This window comes from Mya arenaria, chromosome 9, assembly GCF_026914265.1.
Source record: "Mya arenaria isolate MELC-2E11 chromosome 9, ASM2691426v1".
Taxonomy (NCBI): Eukaryota; Metazoa; Mollusca; class Bivalvia; order Myida; family Myidae; genus Mya; species Mya arenaria.
In genome coordinates, this window is record NC_069130.1 from 58,079,899 (window position 1) to 58,096,835 (window position 16,937).

Below are 16,937 nucleotides of genomic sequence, written 5' to 3' on the forward strand. Positions count from 1 at the left end.
TATATTTTCTGGTTGGTATTATTTTCTCATTAAATTAAGATTTTAACTCTTGCATGATCTCATTTGAACAGCCTGTGTGATTGGGAAGGAGGAATTTAATAAGGTAGGGGATTCACTCTTTATCATTATATTCAGCATATGCACATATTTTGCTATAAATTAAAATAATTGTATTTCTTATGTTTCTTTTTATATTTTACTAATTAGTCCTTCAATGTGTTCTAGAAAGCATAGAAACATTTTCAACAAAGTAGGAAAAGTAATTTAACCAGTGTGATGTTTTGGGGCTGTACAAATATGTGCTGATATAAATACTTTTAACAGGTAAAAAGCCTTTCAGAAACGTTATCATTTTTTGTTTTCATCTTATTTTTGACGATTGGAAAAAAATAAAAAAAATACAATAACATTTAACACGGATCCTGTTGTTAGTATTACAAATATCAACAAGTGTCTGATATTTTTTTGTCGTAGTGTTTTTCTTTTCTTAGCAAATCTTGCAGATGAAATACAATTGGAACCTAAGATACTACGATGTTTTATGTAGGTTTGATGTTTTAGGTTATGTTAGGTTGTATATTTAAGGTTAGGGTAGATGTTTTAGGGTTTAGGTTAGATTTTTAGGTTAAATATTTAAAATTAGATGTTTTACAGGTTAGATGTTTTAGGTTATATGTTTTAGGTAGGTTAGATGTTTTATGTTAGATGTTTTAGGTAGGTTAAATGTTTTATGTTAGATGTTTAGGTAGTAAGATGATTAAGGGAGATTATATGTTTTATGCTAGATGTTTCAGCTAGGTAAGATGTTTTATGTTAGATGTTTTAGGTAGTTAGATGATTAAGAGAGGTTATATGTTTGATGCTAGATGTCTCAGGCAATATGTTTATGTAATATTCAATAATAATATACAATAATGTACACGTTTCAACTGGACCTAACTGGAAACAATCTTGTTTACACTGATAAAGGGAGTGCTTTTTATATATTATTTTCAAATACGTAACAACAAAATCATATTGTAATTTTCAATACTCTGTTTGTACGATTTTTAACAATTTTATCGAACGTATACTATTGCTTCTCATTCCCTATTGTTAAATGAGAAAATATCAACGAAATATATTTAAAAACAACAACAGGGATTCTTGAGAACATAACTATCCTGTTAGAGATATTTTAACAGATACTTGTTTCGGGGGTAAGTTGTATTACAATGTTACAGAAGAAACAACTAAACAAATGTCCAATAACAAGGATTGTCTGTTAGGATTCCTGCCAGTTTGATAAACCCTAGAAATTCAAACCGTTTTATTCAAAGGACTAATAATATCAGGCCGATCAAACATAAGTTGTTCTTTTTTAATAAACATCCGACCGAGCGTATCTCTAATACTATCAGGCCGATCAAACATAAGTTGTTCTTTTTTAATAAACATCCGACCGAGCGTATCTCTAATACTATCAGGCCGATCAAACATAAGTTGTTCTTTTTTAATAAACATCCGACCGAGCGTATCTCTAATACTATCAGGCCGATCAAACATAAGTTGTTCTTTTTTAATAATTTAAACATCCGACCGAGCGTATCTCTAGTGTTTCCGAGGTTGAAAAAAAATATATAAATAAAATTGTTTTTGAAATAATGGACCAACTTCCTATAAATGTTATTGAAGTGCATGGCACTATCTAATAATCTCAGTATAATATGGGCTTTTTTATTGGCAACAAACTACTTTCGGTTTTTTATCGGGATCGCTATGTTTCAAGAGCATAGCTAAAACATTAATTAACTCTCTTATCGTGTCAAATGCGTTTGCCCAGGTTTGCAATTAAACATGTGTTAAAAATATATTTTTTAAAAACAATATGGAATATGTAATACTGTCAATGAAGGAAAACGCATTATCATCGCTTTTTATTAAATAAACCAATTTTACAACATTGCGCAAGTGGTTTGTTTTATTGAGGAAATAATTTGAAGTCGAGTCATTCTAATTGTATTGTCGTCTGCCATTCTGGCTTCCTTGTGCACAAATGAAATTCGGGACACACGCAGAAGCGTAGTTGAGTACTCAGACAGTTAGCCCGGCAGATTAGTGAAAAAATCGTTCACATTGTGGTACAAGCACCAACATTGACATGGAGACTCTTTTGGATCAACTTATTCTGAAAATCCCGTTAGCCACGTAAAATTCAAAATGGCCGCTTTTTTTTTAAATGGCCGCCATTCAAGTTAATCATTACTGTTTTTATTATTTAACTTAACATGCATGACCAAACTAAACGGGTTGTGATCAGAAATTATTTATTTAATGCATATTTTTAAAAAAATAAGATTTACCAGAATTAAAATATTGATTTTCCATGTAGTGATGTATTTTTTTGTATTTTTTTGTATTTTTTTTTTATGTTTTTCATAAAAAAATATAAGCTTTTTTCTAAAAAAAATTTCAGCCTTTTCTCTGTTAAAATCTCTTTTTTTATTTAAGAACAAGTCCTGACTTTTAATACATTCTAGCCTGCACAATTGTATTGACACAGAGCTGTACGCGGGAGTCTAAATCGACTTGGTGGAAGTGCTGTCAAAAAGATTTGCCACATATCACCGTGCCTTTTACAGCTCTTGTCAGCAGGGCTTTCGATTTCCATTTGACATTTAGTTGATAGTCCCCATATGCATCTTGCTTAGTATGCAGCATGCTTAACATGTTGAATAAAAGCTTCTTGCATTGAAGGAATGGTTCATAGAACCTTTGTTTTTGTGCAAACAATGTCAGTCTTGCTTCGTCAATCTTATCAGTGGCGCTAGAACTATATTACAACTATAAACATATTGACAACTTTTCATGAATATTATGATCCTTTTTGTCAATTGTTGGCGAGTTTTATAAAAAAAAAATAGAAGCATACATTCCATGTTTGCCATGCACTCTATTTCCCTTGTCAACAAAATGCAGATACGACATCACATTCAATAAAAGTATTGAAAAATAGAAGGCCGTTGGATTTCTGGGCCAAATGACAGACTTATATGATGTATGGAACCTCAAGTGTTATCCTTGACCAAATGCATCCCGCAGCTTTTTTACATCAAGAAGCTGGAGAATTGGCATAACATTGACCGCAATGACAAGAACGTCTGTGTAGCTGGCTTTAATCATAATGGTTTTGTAACCGTCTGCTGCTGTGTGTTTTGCATGCAAGAAGATTCATGTGTCTGCTTCCTCTTGCAATGTTTGTGTCCTTCAAGACTTATTGACTGATTGCAGACAACACCATCTTCTTGAGTAACTACAACTGTTAACTATTATTTGGACACATCTTTACCATTCTCCACCAGAAAGTTAGATAGCTCAGTCTTGTTGCATTTTATCTCTCAAGACGCTACGCCAATATTGTGGGATTTTCTTTGTCAGTCACTCTGCGTCTAGTTCCTATGCCTCGCATTGTTCATGTTTCAAATTTCAAAAGTAGAGGACCAGTATACGCCAAACAAAATATATATTCCCGCGTAAGTACAGCTACGTGCTTGTACTCTTATGCTGAAGAAAAAACGGTCACATTCTCTAGACAGGCAGAATAAGTGTAGAAAACAGACAACAGTCGTCCTTATTAAGATTTTCCCCTATGAATCATCCGCTATCGGCTCTGGCTTTTGCCGAAAGAAATATGTCGTTTTCTTCTTGTTTGGCTAATAACATGAGCACTGTATCAATCCCTTTCAGGAAGTTATTGAAGCCGTGATCATAATGAGAAGCAACCATTTCAGCAGCATTAAGATGTGCAAAACGTGTTGTATTCAGTGTAAAAATATTCTTATTCTCCCCAGTAGCAGCATTGCCCATATCATTTTAGTGTACAGCTTCTGTATTTTATCAACGAAGGCCTTTTGTGTATGTTCTTTCTGTTCGTAATGTCTGTTATTTTTATTTGCATCCATGACTTCAAATGCCAATTCATACTGAGCAACCAAGTGACTGACTTCAGCACCATGGTACCATCCACCGTCATTGTTCGGATGGGTCTTCAGTCACAAAAATGGCACCACCATCACCTAAGTTAATTAACAGCACTAGCTTTCTCATTAGCTTGGTCAATAGCTTACGCTGAAAATATTAGATTTGTGAACAACAGATATTCCGTTATGAAATTCTGCACCCAGCTGAGGATGTGTATGCTCAAGCACCATCATGTGTCTGAGATGTATGGGGAGCCATCGCGCATAGTTTACATTGTTGTTTGCAAAAAAGAGGGGTATCTGCACGCACAACAATTGATGGTATAGAGTAAAATCTGCTTCAGGTAAGATTATTAATTCCATTGTCAACACTAGATTTCTAAATTAATATAGTGGTCTTTTAGTTTTGCGCCTTTTACAGCAGTCAACGATACATATGTTCATTGGCCCCTTAACAATCACTGACATTGTACAGCCTGTAGGCGTCTTTAAGTAGCTTGAAGAGAGTGCCAGCTGTAAGCTGGTGCATTTGCCGTGTCATAGTGGCACTTGAAGCAGGAAGAAAGCATTTTGCTGTCCCTGAGGAAGTAGTCCCTGCCTCAGCAACGGCTCCTATCCTTATCATAATTTGATGGTTCCAGTGGACTGAAATGCCACCTATTCAATATGCAGACCCGAGACATGCCAAACTTGTCTTCAGCTTTCTTTTCAGGCAAATGGCACTGTTTTGCTAATGCGTAGATTGTGTTTTTCCATCTTGTTTGACTAAATGAAGACAACATTTTAAACCTTGTTAAGGCAAGCCATGTCAGATAGTTGTCTTTGAATTACTTTATAGTATTTCTTAAGAGCTAGCACTGTTGTTACGGCTTGATTGCTTTGTTGACAAACGATCTTGGTATCTGGTCCCTGGTACTTTAAATTAATTCATCAGTTTATATGTTTTTTTTAATTATTCTATACTGTTTTTTAAGTTGATGCTTGCTCTAATGAAGGTACTCCCATCATTTGACAGTAAAGCAATGTTGATGATAGTATGGTTTGTTTCTGGTGTTTGTATTTGTTTATATGGTGTTAGTTTGTTTTGGGTGTTTGTATTTGTATTTGTGTATGTGATGTTTATATGTTTGTGTCTATAGTTCATTCTCGTTTAGGCGTTTGCCTGTCCCTATAAAGAGTTCATTTTTGAATGTTCGACTATTGGGCTTGTCCCTGTAGTTTTCATAATATTAATTATTATCTTACTGGTCCTGCATTTAACAAGACTACAGGTATGGGGCTTATTATTTAGCATCTGGGACACTTAGCTTTATTAGAGATTATCTTGCTGACATTAAACCACATGCTGAGTTTTACGGCAGTGTGCCCTGGTTGTGCTTTGTCGTAAGTGATAGTAAGAGCTCCAAAAAGGTTTATATAATTTTGTTTCTCTATAAAAGCAAATGAACAGTTTCAACCCAAATGCATTATGATATAACTTTTTAGTCATTTCTGTATTAAGAATAATTTCTTTCAGTCGAGATTGGCGGCCATCTTGAAAATGGCCGCCATTTTGAAAGAAAAACGATGGCTAACGGGTTTGTCCAAACAAGTAACCTAATAGGAATACTAATGCAAATTTTGATGATTGTATCACAAACCAAAATTATTTTGATAGAACTGTTTGGTCAACTTTTGTATTAAGAATAATTTATTTCAATCGGGATTGGCGGCCATGTTGAACTTGGCCGCCATTGTAAAAAAAAGATGGCTAACTGGTTTTTCCAAACAAGTAACCTTATACGAATACTTATGCAAATTTCGATGCTTGTATCACAAACCAAAATCATATGGATAGAACTGTTTGGTCAACTTTTGTACTAGAATAATTTCTTTCAATTGGGATTGGCGGCCATCTTGAAAATGGCCGCCATTTTGAAAAAAAAGATGGCTGACGGGTTTTTCCAAACAAGTAACCTAATAGGAATTCTTATGCAAATATTTATGATTGTATCAAAAACCAAAATCATTAAGATAGAACTGTTTGGTCAACTTTTGTATTTAAATTATTTTTTTAATCGAGATTGGCGGCCATCTTGAAAATGGCCGTCATTTTCAAAAAAAAAAGATGGCTAACGGGTTTTTCCGAACAAGTTACCTTATAGGAATACCTATGCAAATTTTGATTCTTGTATCCCAAACTGAACGATTTTTCTTAATATTGACCTAATCTGCCGGACTATTTAGGGGATCCCGGCCAGGCTCCCGTGTTAAATATTTGTTATCTAGATTGCCACTCGTGCAGTATATGGAAACTTCGGGGTTTTAATTTTGCCATAGTTTCAAAACTGATAATGAACCGGTAATGTTTTTTCCCCAATTCTTTTTGTTAGTTTCAAAAGTCTGCCAGTGCATAACGGCTTGACAATCACCGCCTCCCAAAGTCTTTGAAGTTTAATGAGGAATTTAGAAGCCGAAAGGGGGAATTTACTCTCATTATTGAATGCGGTTTGAAATAAATAAAAATAGCGAAGAGAAATAGAAAGGAGACGCTAGCCCTATTCAAATGAGGCCGACCTTCATCTGTACGCGTCAACCCAAAGGATGTTTAGAGCCTCGAGTCATCCCATCCGATGATAATCGGAGCCGTACACCGATGGATGTCACCCTTACACCATTAAAATCTTCTTTTTGATGAAAAAAATATTCCTTTTTTTCTCAACTGTTGGCGTTTAAAACTTGACATGATTTAGTTCGCCGCCTGCTTAAAACACGTTTTTATCTAAGTCAGTAAGAACATATTGTATACAATCTTTTCAAAACTTTAACCATGCGCTCGCTCCGTCCCTGTTTTAAATTCACTAAGTAAAACAGTTTGAACATGTGCTATATCTTAAAAGTATGTTATCGAAAAAAAACTTAAGTTTTGCATTATGTGAATTCGTGTAATATAGTCTTTTCAAAACTGCATTTAAATCTATAATAATTAATGATACATAACTATTTTAAAACATATACATAGCTTTAAATAGTTAACACCTGTCAAATTAGGACAATTGTTTCTTTATAGTCTGATTAACAAAGCATAATTTACTGCTTATGTAAGACTATTTGACCACGTTCGAATTTTATAAAGTAAACGATACTCTCAGAAAGTCAATTGACTTATTGACACGTGAAATGAAACTATTGCTAAAGTCAACGCTAATGCTACTTGTGATATTAAATTCAGTCAACAGATAGATTGAAAATGCCAATAACCTTTCTATCTCTGATAATAAGTGCTTTAATATTTGATGAAGTTCTTTACAAGTTTTCAATGAGTTTACTTGATAAGACAAAGTCGTATTTATAAAGTTCTTAAACTTAAGATGAAAAACGAACTTGTACTTCATAATTTATATCTGTCCAGAGAATTTACAACGAAACACTTTTTGAAAGAAAGTTTTATCCATGGAATATTTCATTTCAATTGTACGGATTAATTGATGCAGAGCAACGGGAACTTCATACAGATAAAATAAAAAGTGTTGCGTGTTTTGATTTTGCGTCAAGTGGATTTCTGAGTGGGAGAAAAAATATAAAAATGAGTGCACACAGTAGCAGGTTGTCCATTTTAGAAAATCTGCCGACGGGCAGGTTAAACGAAGGTTTGTTAATATTTTATAAGTCTTGTTTGGAAGAAAATGGCTAATGTCGTTTATATTAATTTTCAGTGTTTGTGATACGCGTATACCACGGGAATTAATATGGGACCAGTAATGCAGTCACTCAAATGTTGATATGTGTATAAAGAGATCATGATAGAGGACTTGTGGTAATGTTTTTTCACAGTTTAATGAATAAATTCCAATGTTGCAGGCGAATAACAAATTATGCTTCGGCAATTGTTTTGTAATTCATAGCGACGTTAGCAGTACGTAGGTATTTGAGATAGTGTAATAAATATGCAACTTGTTTGATATAACACAATGCACGTCATAAATAACAATAAAGCACTCGACATATTCTCAAATGGCATATCTAAAACATATGAATTCCAAATCTTTCCCAAAATTCATTTAAACAGGTTAACTGTGGTAAACTTTCTCACAAAAATAAAAAATATTTACTGCAAATTTTAACTTCTTGACTAACAATTTGCAATGACATTCAACAGGACAACAATTGAACTGGCATTATTCGAACAGGACAATTCATATGCGACTGTTTTGAACATGTATTTAATTCATTGGCTTTGAACTGTAGAATGCTAATTGTTCATTTTTGCCAAGACCGTTGTCAAGATGCCCCGAGTTACAAACGCGGGGGTAGCTGAGCAGAATGAGTTTTCTCACGATTGTCAGACACTGTCTAGACACGAAGACGAAGAGGACTCTGCGACATTTGTTGATGTATGATTACTTTACGACTGGGTGTATAATTCATTTCAGAGCCCGTTGCCAAGATGCCTCAGGCGACTAACTTGGCGGTTGCTAAGGAGAAGGAGTTTTCTCCCGTGGGCCCGGGCACCGTGTTCAACCATGTCCTCAAGATAAGCAATGCTACCAGGGAAAGGTACTTCCAGTTTATAACTATTGTAGGCGCACCGTTGTCGCTGACCCAACAGGTCATTACATTCAACATCTTTAACAGGAGTTGCATCTACATGTACAAATCCTATAACTTGGTTTAACAGTAACTGTTTGTTAGGGGTACACGTAGCTATTCATTTAAATTATGGCAATTCAACGTGAGCAATGTCATATATGGTGCATACAGTTATGCCTGGCCCCAATTTCACCAATACATACTTAAATTTCAATCTTAAGCCATTTAATACATACCGGTAACAATTATTCAAACTCGTACATGTTTTTGCTCTCTTTATAAATTAATGCACATTCTCTTATCGAATATGCTGATTAAAGACTTTCAAACCATATTATCATCAAGCAAAAAATGTTATTGAGGACAACACTTTGTTTTTTGAATTGAAAAAAAAATGTTTAAGTCAACAAATGCTATGATGAAATATGTTTTTAAAACGAGGTAAAACATAAAATAATAATATGATGCCTTAATGCAGTTAAATGAACTGACATTGAGATTTTACTTGAGTATCTTAGCGATATTGGGGCCTGATGTTCTAAATCATCTCATCCAATGCACTTTGGTTCCTAGCAACCTTTTGTACACATATTTACTCCAAGAACATTTAACATATTTGCTTTTTATACAAACATTCAAATTTGAAATTATATATATGGCATTGTATTTCGTTTTTGGTGAGTTTTTTCTTCATCATTGATAACCTTATCAAAGAATTATTTTCAAACTTTACCGTATTTGATAACGCATTTAATGTCTATTCCAGCTGCAACACAATAGGAAAGTAGTTCGAAAAGATACAACTTCAAAGTTTACCTCGTCCCTAATAAACTTACCTGGCTTAAGTCATCAAAGATTATCTGTATTTTTCAGGGCAAACCTTATCAACAAAACGGAGGAAGCACGTCTTCAGAGAATGCAACGCCTGCTTGATAAAGAGAAGCGGTTCTCTAACAACGTTCGTAACAAGGTGATGCAGAGAGCCTCCAAGACGTTGACAGAGAAACGGGCGTTATTGAAACTGCTTGAAAACGATTACAAAGTGAAAAATTTCATTACAATGAAACAGGACTTTAACCCAAGCCAGATTGAAGACGTCGAGACTGCGAGGCGGTATGTTATAGAAACAAGGGTATTCAACTCGGGATTCAATGTAAAATCCATGAGGCCTGAAGTTCGACGTCAAATACGAATGCTAGATCCAAACCACAAGTATAAGACGTTCAAGAAAAAGCTGTTGGATGACACTTGGTCTAAGAATGTTGAAATAGATCGTACCATCAATGATCAAACCTTTGATAAAATGCTTCACGACAGAAAACATTGGCGTGACTACAACTACCCACCGAACCATCCAAAATGGCTGGCCACAAAAGACCCACTTGAATCTATCAAATCACAATCTACGTCCAGGCGTCAGTCAAAAGTGGACGAAATTGAAGTTGTTACGATGGAAAATGCTGCTTTTGGACAACCTGGCCCCGAAAATGAGGACGCAACGAAAGAGAAGTCGATAGTGTTAGAGAGGAGGCTTCTTAGACGGCCTGACAACGCCTGCAATATGACGCTACGAACACTAGGACCCGTATATTTTCAAACAACGACAGCTGCAGTCCCGGAAACCCTTAGGTCCGAAACTGCGAGTATTCTATGAATGTGTGCTAAGAAGTCGTTTTAATTAATTCATATACATGAATGTGGTAAAAATTGACGAAAGCATAATTTTATTTGTTAACTTATTTATTTTAAACTTTAATTGTTTGCTGAAATGATATACCTTTTCAGCTACTCTATAGTGTGTTTGCTCGTGTATTTGTCTAAAATTGCAATGTTTATTGAACCATTGTCGGATAACCATACGTGAAATGTTCTTGAAACTGTCTTGCAATAAACAAAATCGACCATATATTTTATCAGCTAATGATATATGAAGTCTTGTTATTTGTTCAAGGTATCTGCGCCATATGACTAGTTTTTGTGTGTGCAAATGTTTATTCTACAGGCGCACTGAGTTTATCGTTAAATAAAGCAATCTTTACGCTGTTTTTCCCACAAAAGCTGCTCACCTTCCAGGGGTTTTAACGAAAGAACTCGAAATGGATGCATTAACGCCATTAATTAAGGAGCGATTGTTTATTAGCACTTAATTTATTTTTGTCTAAACGTTTTAACATTCTATGGACACTGTGGGAAAAAATCCACACCTGAGGTGTCTATGTCTGACAGCGAGCCTAGAGGGTCTGTATCGTAGCCAAACATTGTGAAGTCCACCTCAAACGACTCCGCAAGCTTACTGATCAGATCGTCCGACAAAGAACGTATTGCCTGGACGTACGCCTTCTTTCTATTTAATTTCAGTTCGCCTTTGTCGCTATCTGCATTGGCCTTGACAATCCGGTGGTAAAAGTCTCCGTATGGAGCTTTATTCGCTTCGCTGTCGGTTTTGTACGGAAACTCACAGTCTAATCCAATAATGCCACGGGCTTTTAGTCTTTGCCAAACTTTAAACAAAGCACAGCGGAACGATACATTGCATTTGACGATATCCACTCGCTCATTATACACAAAGTCCACTGCGTCTGTTATCGCATCAGTGGTAGCGTCGTGATCAAACTTATCCAGCACAACAGACATATTCAGTTTTTTAGTTAGGTAAACGGTATCCTCCTTAAACGTCTCGTATTTTCCTATGTAGTCCATATCATAAATACAAGGGAAGCAATGGTAAAAACTCGGGGTGAAATGACTGTTCACACAGTTTTTCTTGATTAGGTCTTCTACTGTATGCGCTATAAACTCGGAAAATGTAATATCATATCCGCATGTATGTTTCTTAAAGTGATCAACTTTTCTCTGGGTTTTCACAACTTCATCACCCAGTACAATCCAGAAGATCCAATTTGGCGAATACATTTTATCCAACCAACCGGAGAATAAGCGCTGGTAAGGGCTTCGGACAAACATTATGCTCGTCATGGTTTTGAAATTTGCTTCAATGTTTTTGTAGGGCGTATTCAACATGTTATGGTAGCCGTTCTCATTGTACGCATTCATTGTACGTATCAGCGATGGGCGTCCGCTGCTCGCCCCTCCGGCCACTTGGAGTATCCTTCTCCAGAATGTACTTCCGGTCTTTTCAATGGCGCAATACATTAATGGCATGGTGTCTTGTTTGAGGAAGGCTTTCCTTGGTTCCTCCCCACACGTGTACGGGAAGGTGATCTCCTGTAGCTCAGGTCGGTTATCGCATACTCTCTGGACGTCGGCCTTGCGCTCCAAGAACCGTTGTAGCACAGGGTCGGCCTGGAAAGGAACAAACCAAAGTGAGTTTTATCACGCCTGAGTAAACTATAGATGCTCTTATATTGCCAAATAGGAGCGGAAGGGGTTTTATTGGGTTATTGAGTTTGGCAGTTTTTGGAAAACCTGGCCCAAATTCCATGAAAAGTATCTACTACTTACTGAGCTGATATTGTATGCAACGTAATAGGAAAAGAAACGCATAAAGGATATTGAACCATGCTAGGCTGTCATGTGGTAACATAAGATGAGCTAGCTATTGAGTACCACTGAGCGCACGTATGTAAGCTATTGAGTACCACTGAGCGCACGTATGTAAGCTATTGAGTACCACTGAGCGCACGTATGTAAGCTATTGAGTACCACTGAGCGCACGTATGTTACCTATTGAGTACCGCTAAGCGCACGTATATAAGCTATTGAGTACAGGTTGGCGTACGTATGTAAGCTATTGAGTACCACTGAGCGTACGTATGTAAGCTATTGAGTACCGCTAAGCGCACGTATGTTACCTATTGAGTACCACTGAGCGCACGTATATAAGCTATTGAGTACCGGTTGGCGCACGTATGTAAGCTATTGAGTACCACTGAGCTCACGTATGTTACCTATTGAGTACCACTGAGCGTACGTATGTTACCTATTGAGTACCGCTGAGCGCACGTATGTAAGCTATTGAGTACCACTGAGCGCACGTATGTTACCTATTGAGTACCGCTAAGCGCACGTATATAAGCTATTGAGTACCGGTTGGCGTACGTATGTAAGCTATTGAGTACCACTGAGCGCACGTATGTAAGCTATTGAGTACCACTGAGCGCACGTATGTTACCTATTGAGTACCACTGAGCGCACGTATGTTACCTATTGAGTACCGATAAGCGCACGTATGTAAGCTATTGAGTACCGGTTGGCGCACGTATGTAAGCTATTGAGTACCACTGAGCGCACGTATGTTACCTATTGAGTACCACTGAGCGCACGTATGTTACCTATTGAGTACCGCTGAGCGCACGTATGTAAGCTATTGAGTACCACTGAGCGCACGTATGTTACCTATTGAGTACCGCTAAGCGCACGTATATAAGCTATTGAGTACCGGTTGGCGTACGTATGTAAGCTATTGAGTACCACTGAGCGCACGTATGTAAGCTATTGAGTACCACTGAGCGCACGTATGTTACCTATTGAGTACCGCTAAGCGCACGTATATAAGCTATTGAGTACCGCTTGGCGTACGTATGTAAGCTATTGAGTACCACTGAGCGTACGTATGTTACCTATTGAGTACCGCTGAGTGCACGTATGTAAGCTATTGAGTACCACTGAGCGCACGTATGTTACTTATTGAGTACCGCTGAGCGCACGTATGTTACTTATTGAGTACCGCTGGGCGCACGTTTATAAGCTATTGAGTACCGCTTGGCGTACGTATGTAAGCTATTGAGTACCACTGAGCGTACGTATGTTACCTATTGAGTACCACTGAGCGTACGTATGTTACCTATTGAGTACCGCTGAGCGTTCGTATGCTAGATAGTTAGTACAGCTGAGCGTACATATGTTAGCTTTTGAGTTACGCTGAGCCTACGTACATTAGCTTTTGAGTACCGCTGAGCGTACGTATGTTAGCTATTGAGTACCACTAAGCGTACGTATGTTACCTATTGAGTACCGCTGAGCGTTTGTATGCTAGATAGTGAGTACAGCTGAGCGTACATATGTTAGCTTTTGAGTACCGCTGAGCGTACGTATGTTAGCAGAACTTATGTATGTTAGCTATTGAGTACCGCTGACTGAGCGTACGCATGTTAGCTTTTATGTCATAGGCATGTTAGCTATTGTGTACCAGTGAGCGTTAGTATGTTAGCTATTGAGTACCACTGAGCGTTCGTATGTTAGCTATGAGTACCACTGAGTACCACTGAGTGTACGTATATTGGCTTTTGATTGTCGCTGGGCTTTACTGATGTTAGCTATTGATTACCGCTGAGCGGACGTATGTTAGCTATTGAGAACCGTTGAGCGTACAGATGTTTGCTATTGAATAACCCTTAGCGTAAGTATGTTAGCTATTGAGTACCACTAAGCGTTCGTATGTTAGCTACTGAGTTCCCTGAGGATATGTATGTTACATATTGTGTTCTACTGAGCGTACGTATATTACGAACTGAGTTCCGCTGAGCGTACGTTTGTTAAGTATTGAGTTCCGCTGAGCGAACGCTTGTTACGTATTGAGTTCCGCTGAGCGTACGTTTGATACGAATTGAGTTCCGCTGAGCGTATGCATTTTACGTATTGCAATGGGCTACAATGGTTGAATGTCAGCTATTGAAGTTCTTGACCAATCCATATTATCATTATGACTATATAGTACGTACAAATATGTTCAACGTCATTTCTACTATTCGCTTTGCTTTTGTAAGTGCTACAACCAGTGTAATTCGGTTACATTATGTCAAATAGAAGAGGTAAAAAGACGCTTACCGGCGATTTTTTAGCAGCTATTTTGAGAATATTCCGTGATTTGTCTTCTTCCGATTTTGCATTGTTTACATCTTCAGTAGTTTGTAGTGGGTTATCCCGACTGGCATCGCTTAATTTTGTTTCCTTTTCTTCCTCGTTCACGTGTATGATTGCAGGCTGATTTCTGAGGTATTTGGAATATGCCACGGATGTGTTCTTCAGAAGTTCTGCTTTTGCTCTTTGCTTCATTATAAATACTTGGATATCTACATCTGAAAGTAAACGCAAATTATCTTCTTACACAAATGAAATAGCCATTTTGTGGAAATAAGTTCATTGTTGATTTTACTTAATATATAATTTAGATTACACATTTTTCTTTCTGTTAAAGAAGTACTGCAGCCAATTGTATGAAACTTGGTTAAGAGCTTGGTTCACAGGATATAGTTTGGCTAGTTTGCACATTGAAATGATTTCATTGGTTGATATACATTTTAAGATAAATATTGACTTATCAATAAAGTTTTAAGTTAATTTTGACCAAACTTTAGAATTAAACACTTATATTCAATTAGCTGCTGGTGTTCTTTATGAAAGGTCATGCGAAAGTATACCATGACGTAGATCGAGTCCATAACCTTTTGGGTGTGAGGTGGAACTTAAACCACTAGACCACACTCACCCTTGTACAGTCGAAACCCTTTGGCTCGATCTCGCGGGGACCGGCAAAATTACTTCGAGCCTCGAAAAGTTCGTGCTAAGCGGGAAGGGTTACCTTCAGTTAAAAGAAATCGGTCCTTTAAAGTTAGTTCGAGCCAAGCGAGTTCGAACCAACGGTGATCGCTTGTACCTATATAACTTATTATGCATAAGATTTATTACACAAAATCCGTGAATTGACGAAATCCGTTACCTGGAAAGCGTTCCATTGTACCGAAAACGAACATTGCTACCACCAACAAAGAGGTACCAAGAACAATAGTAATTCTTCGACGTCGGAAGACACTTTGCCTCATATCCATATTGTTTCAGTATACACTCCTGCCGTTGTGCGCCTTTTAACCCCCTGAAGTTTAAACATCACCCTCGTCCATCCTCAGTTTAGTAAACAATGGTGGGATTTTTGTGACTCCCAGACAGCCACAAAAGAACAGGAACAATCGATGAATATAAATTGAATCTAATAATAAATTGAGCGTAGATAAAGATTTTAAACGAAAAGGGGTATGGTAATGGATTTCGATTTCAAAAGGATTTGAATACAGGTTCGAGTGATAAATTTGCAGGCTCTGTCAACTACAATACCCATCCAATACCTAACGCTTATCTTGATACAAAACCATTAATACTTGCACTGACCTTATCATATGACCTACCAAGTTCGCTAATAAAAAAAGTTTAAATTTAGCCAACTACCCAAATAAAAGATATATGTTTGTAAAGTACAGATACAGTAAAAAGTGAACTTATTAAACTAATATATTGGGGGTTACATTTATGTATGGTCAATAAAATCTAGGATAGAAATACCGTGTTTTCTGCACCTTTCTTTCAAATTAAACAAGGTATCCTTTATAATAACCATTGTTTGCAACACTTATTCATGTTTTTGGTATATTGTACGTACACTTGTATATAACAATTGTATTGATTGTGGTAAATCCCATTTGGGAGTAAGAGTGCGTCTTTAAGTCAGTATATTTTACGGAAAATAGAGCCAATATTGTACTCTAGCATATCCATGGAGTATGTTATCTTTACGGAAGTACAATACACAATCAATATCTTAATCACGATACGAGTGATAACGAAATAGTTTTTAATGATCTCTGTAATTAATTTACCATGGTATATCATATATACTATCGTATAGAATGGAAATTAAAACAATCATAATAATGATACAAATATAATGATGATGATGATGATGATAATAATAATAATAATAATAATAATAATAATAATAATAATAATAATAATAATAATAATAATAATAATAATAATAATAATAATGGAATAATACTAACTGCTGCTGCTGTTTCTACTACCACCACTTAAGCAGTTATTTGAACACTCTTTGCCAACCATTGTTTTCAAAAATTCCAAATCAAATTTGAACAATGACTCTTATCTGTTATATAGACAAAAACAAACAGTGTATGCCGATATGTGATCACATCACATGATAACAAATTATTAATGATAAGAACAATAAGCAAGTTTAAGGCAAGTATTTTCTTGCAAGACAATATGATTTTCAGAAAATGAGGGAAAATATCTCTAAGATGAATAAAGCTAAATTCAAAAAAACGAAGGAATATTGGAAAATTTTGAATGAAGGTAGTAGTCAGCAAAAACCGCTTAACATCGGTATGCACACATTTACGCAAAACTTCCGGTTAATAAATGACCCTAACGATAGATTTTTTTCAGCCTGATATGATGTGATATTTTTTAATAATATTATTATGAATACATAGTTATTAATTAAATGAAATGTTCAAATAATTGGATACTCCATTTTCATCTATGAATTCCTTAAGAGTATGTTAAAATTAAACACTGGAAAGAGTGCAGGTTCAGAACTAATGTTAAATGATTTTTTTATATCAATGATAATGATGAACTGTCGCCATTCATTAA

General features: G+C 36.3%; 2 protein-coding genes across 2 annotated transcripts; one reads left to right on the forward strand and one right to left on the reverse strand.

The window, feature by feature from the left end:
* Positions 1-10,422, forward strand: LOC128245396 (uncharacterized). The gene is made up of 3 exons (XM_052963537.1): positions 1-11; positions 8,372-8,495; positions 9,402-10,422. The coding sequence occupies exons 2-3, from the start codon at positions 8,386-8,388 to the stop codon at positions 10,180-10,182; spliced, it is 891 nt and encodes a 296-aa protein (XP_052819497.1). The 5' UTR covers positions 1-11; positions 8,372-8,385; the 3' UTR covers positions 10,183-10,422.
* A 180-nt stretch (positions 10,423-10,602) lies between these two features.
* On the reverse strand, positions 10,603-16,389 carry LOC128245337 (carbohydrate sulfotransferase 9-like). The gene is made up of 4 exons (XM_052963464.1): positions 16,322-16,389; positions 15,208-15,360; positions 14,316-14,566; positions 10,603-11,831 (listed from the first exon to the last, which is right to left on the reverse strand). The coding sequence occupies exons 2-4, from the start codon at positions 15,314-15,316 to the stop codon at positions 10,704-10,706; spliced, it is 1,488 nt and encodes a 495-aa protein (XP_052819424.1). The 5' UTR covers positions 15,317-15,360; positions 16,322-16,389; the 3' UTR covers positions 10,603-10,703.
* Positions 16,390-16,937: the final 548 nt, after the last annotated feature.

What these genes read in the sequence shown, in the direction of transcription:
- LOC128245337 (XM_052963464.1), bottom strand. Translation starts at nt 15,316, where the DNA reads ATGGATATGAGGCAAAGTGTCTTCCGACGTCGAAGAATTACTATTGTT. An exon ending in TACAATGGAACGCTTTCCAG is followed by an intron (nt 14,567 to 15,207) that starts GTAACGGATTTC and finishes GTTTACTTTCAG; the next exon opens with ATGTAGATATCCAAGTATTT. An exon ending in TAGCTGCTAAAAAATCGCCG is followed by an intron (nt 11,832 to 14,315) that starts GTAAGCGTCTTT and finishes GTTCCTTTCCAG; the next exon opens with GCCGACCCTGTGCTACAACG.
- LOC128245396 (XM_052963537.1), top strand. Translation starts at nt 8,386, where the DNA reads ATGCCTCAGGCGACTAACTTGGCGGTTGCTAAGGAGAAGGAGTTTTCT. An exon ending in AGCAATGCTACCAGGGAAAG is followed by an intron (nt 8,496 to 9,401) that starts GTACTTCCAGTT and finishes TGTATTTTTCAG; the next exon opens with GGCAAACCTTATCAACAAAA.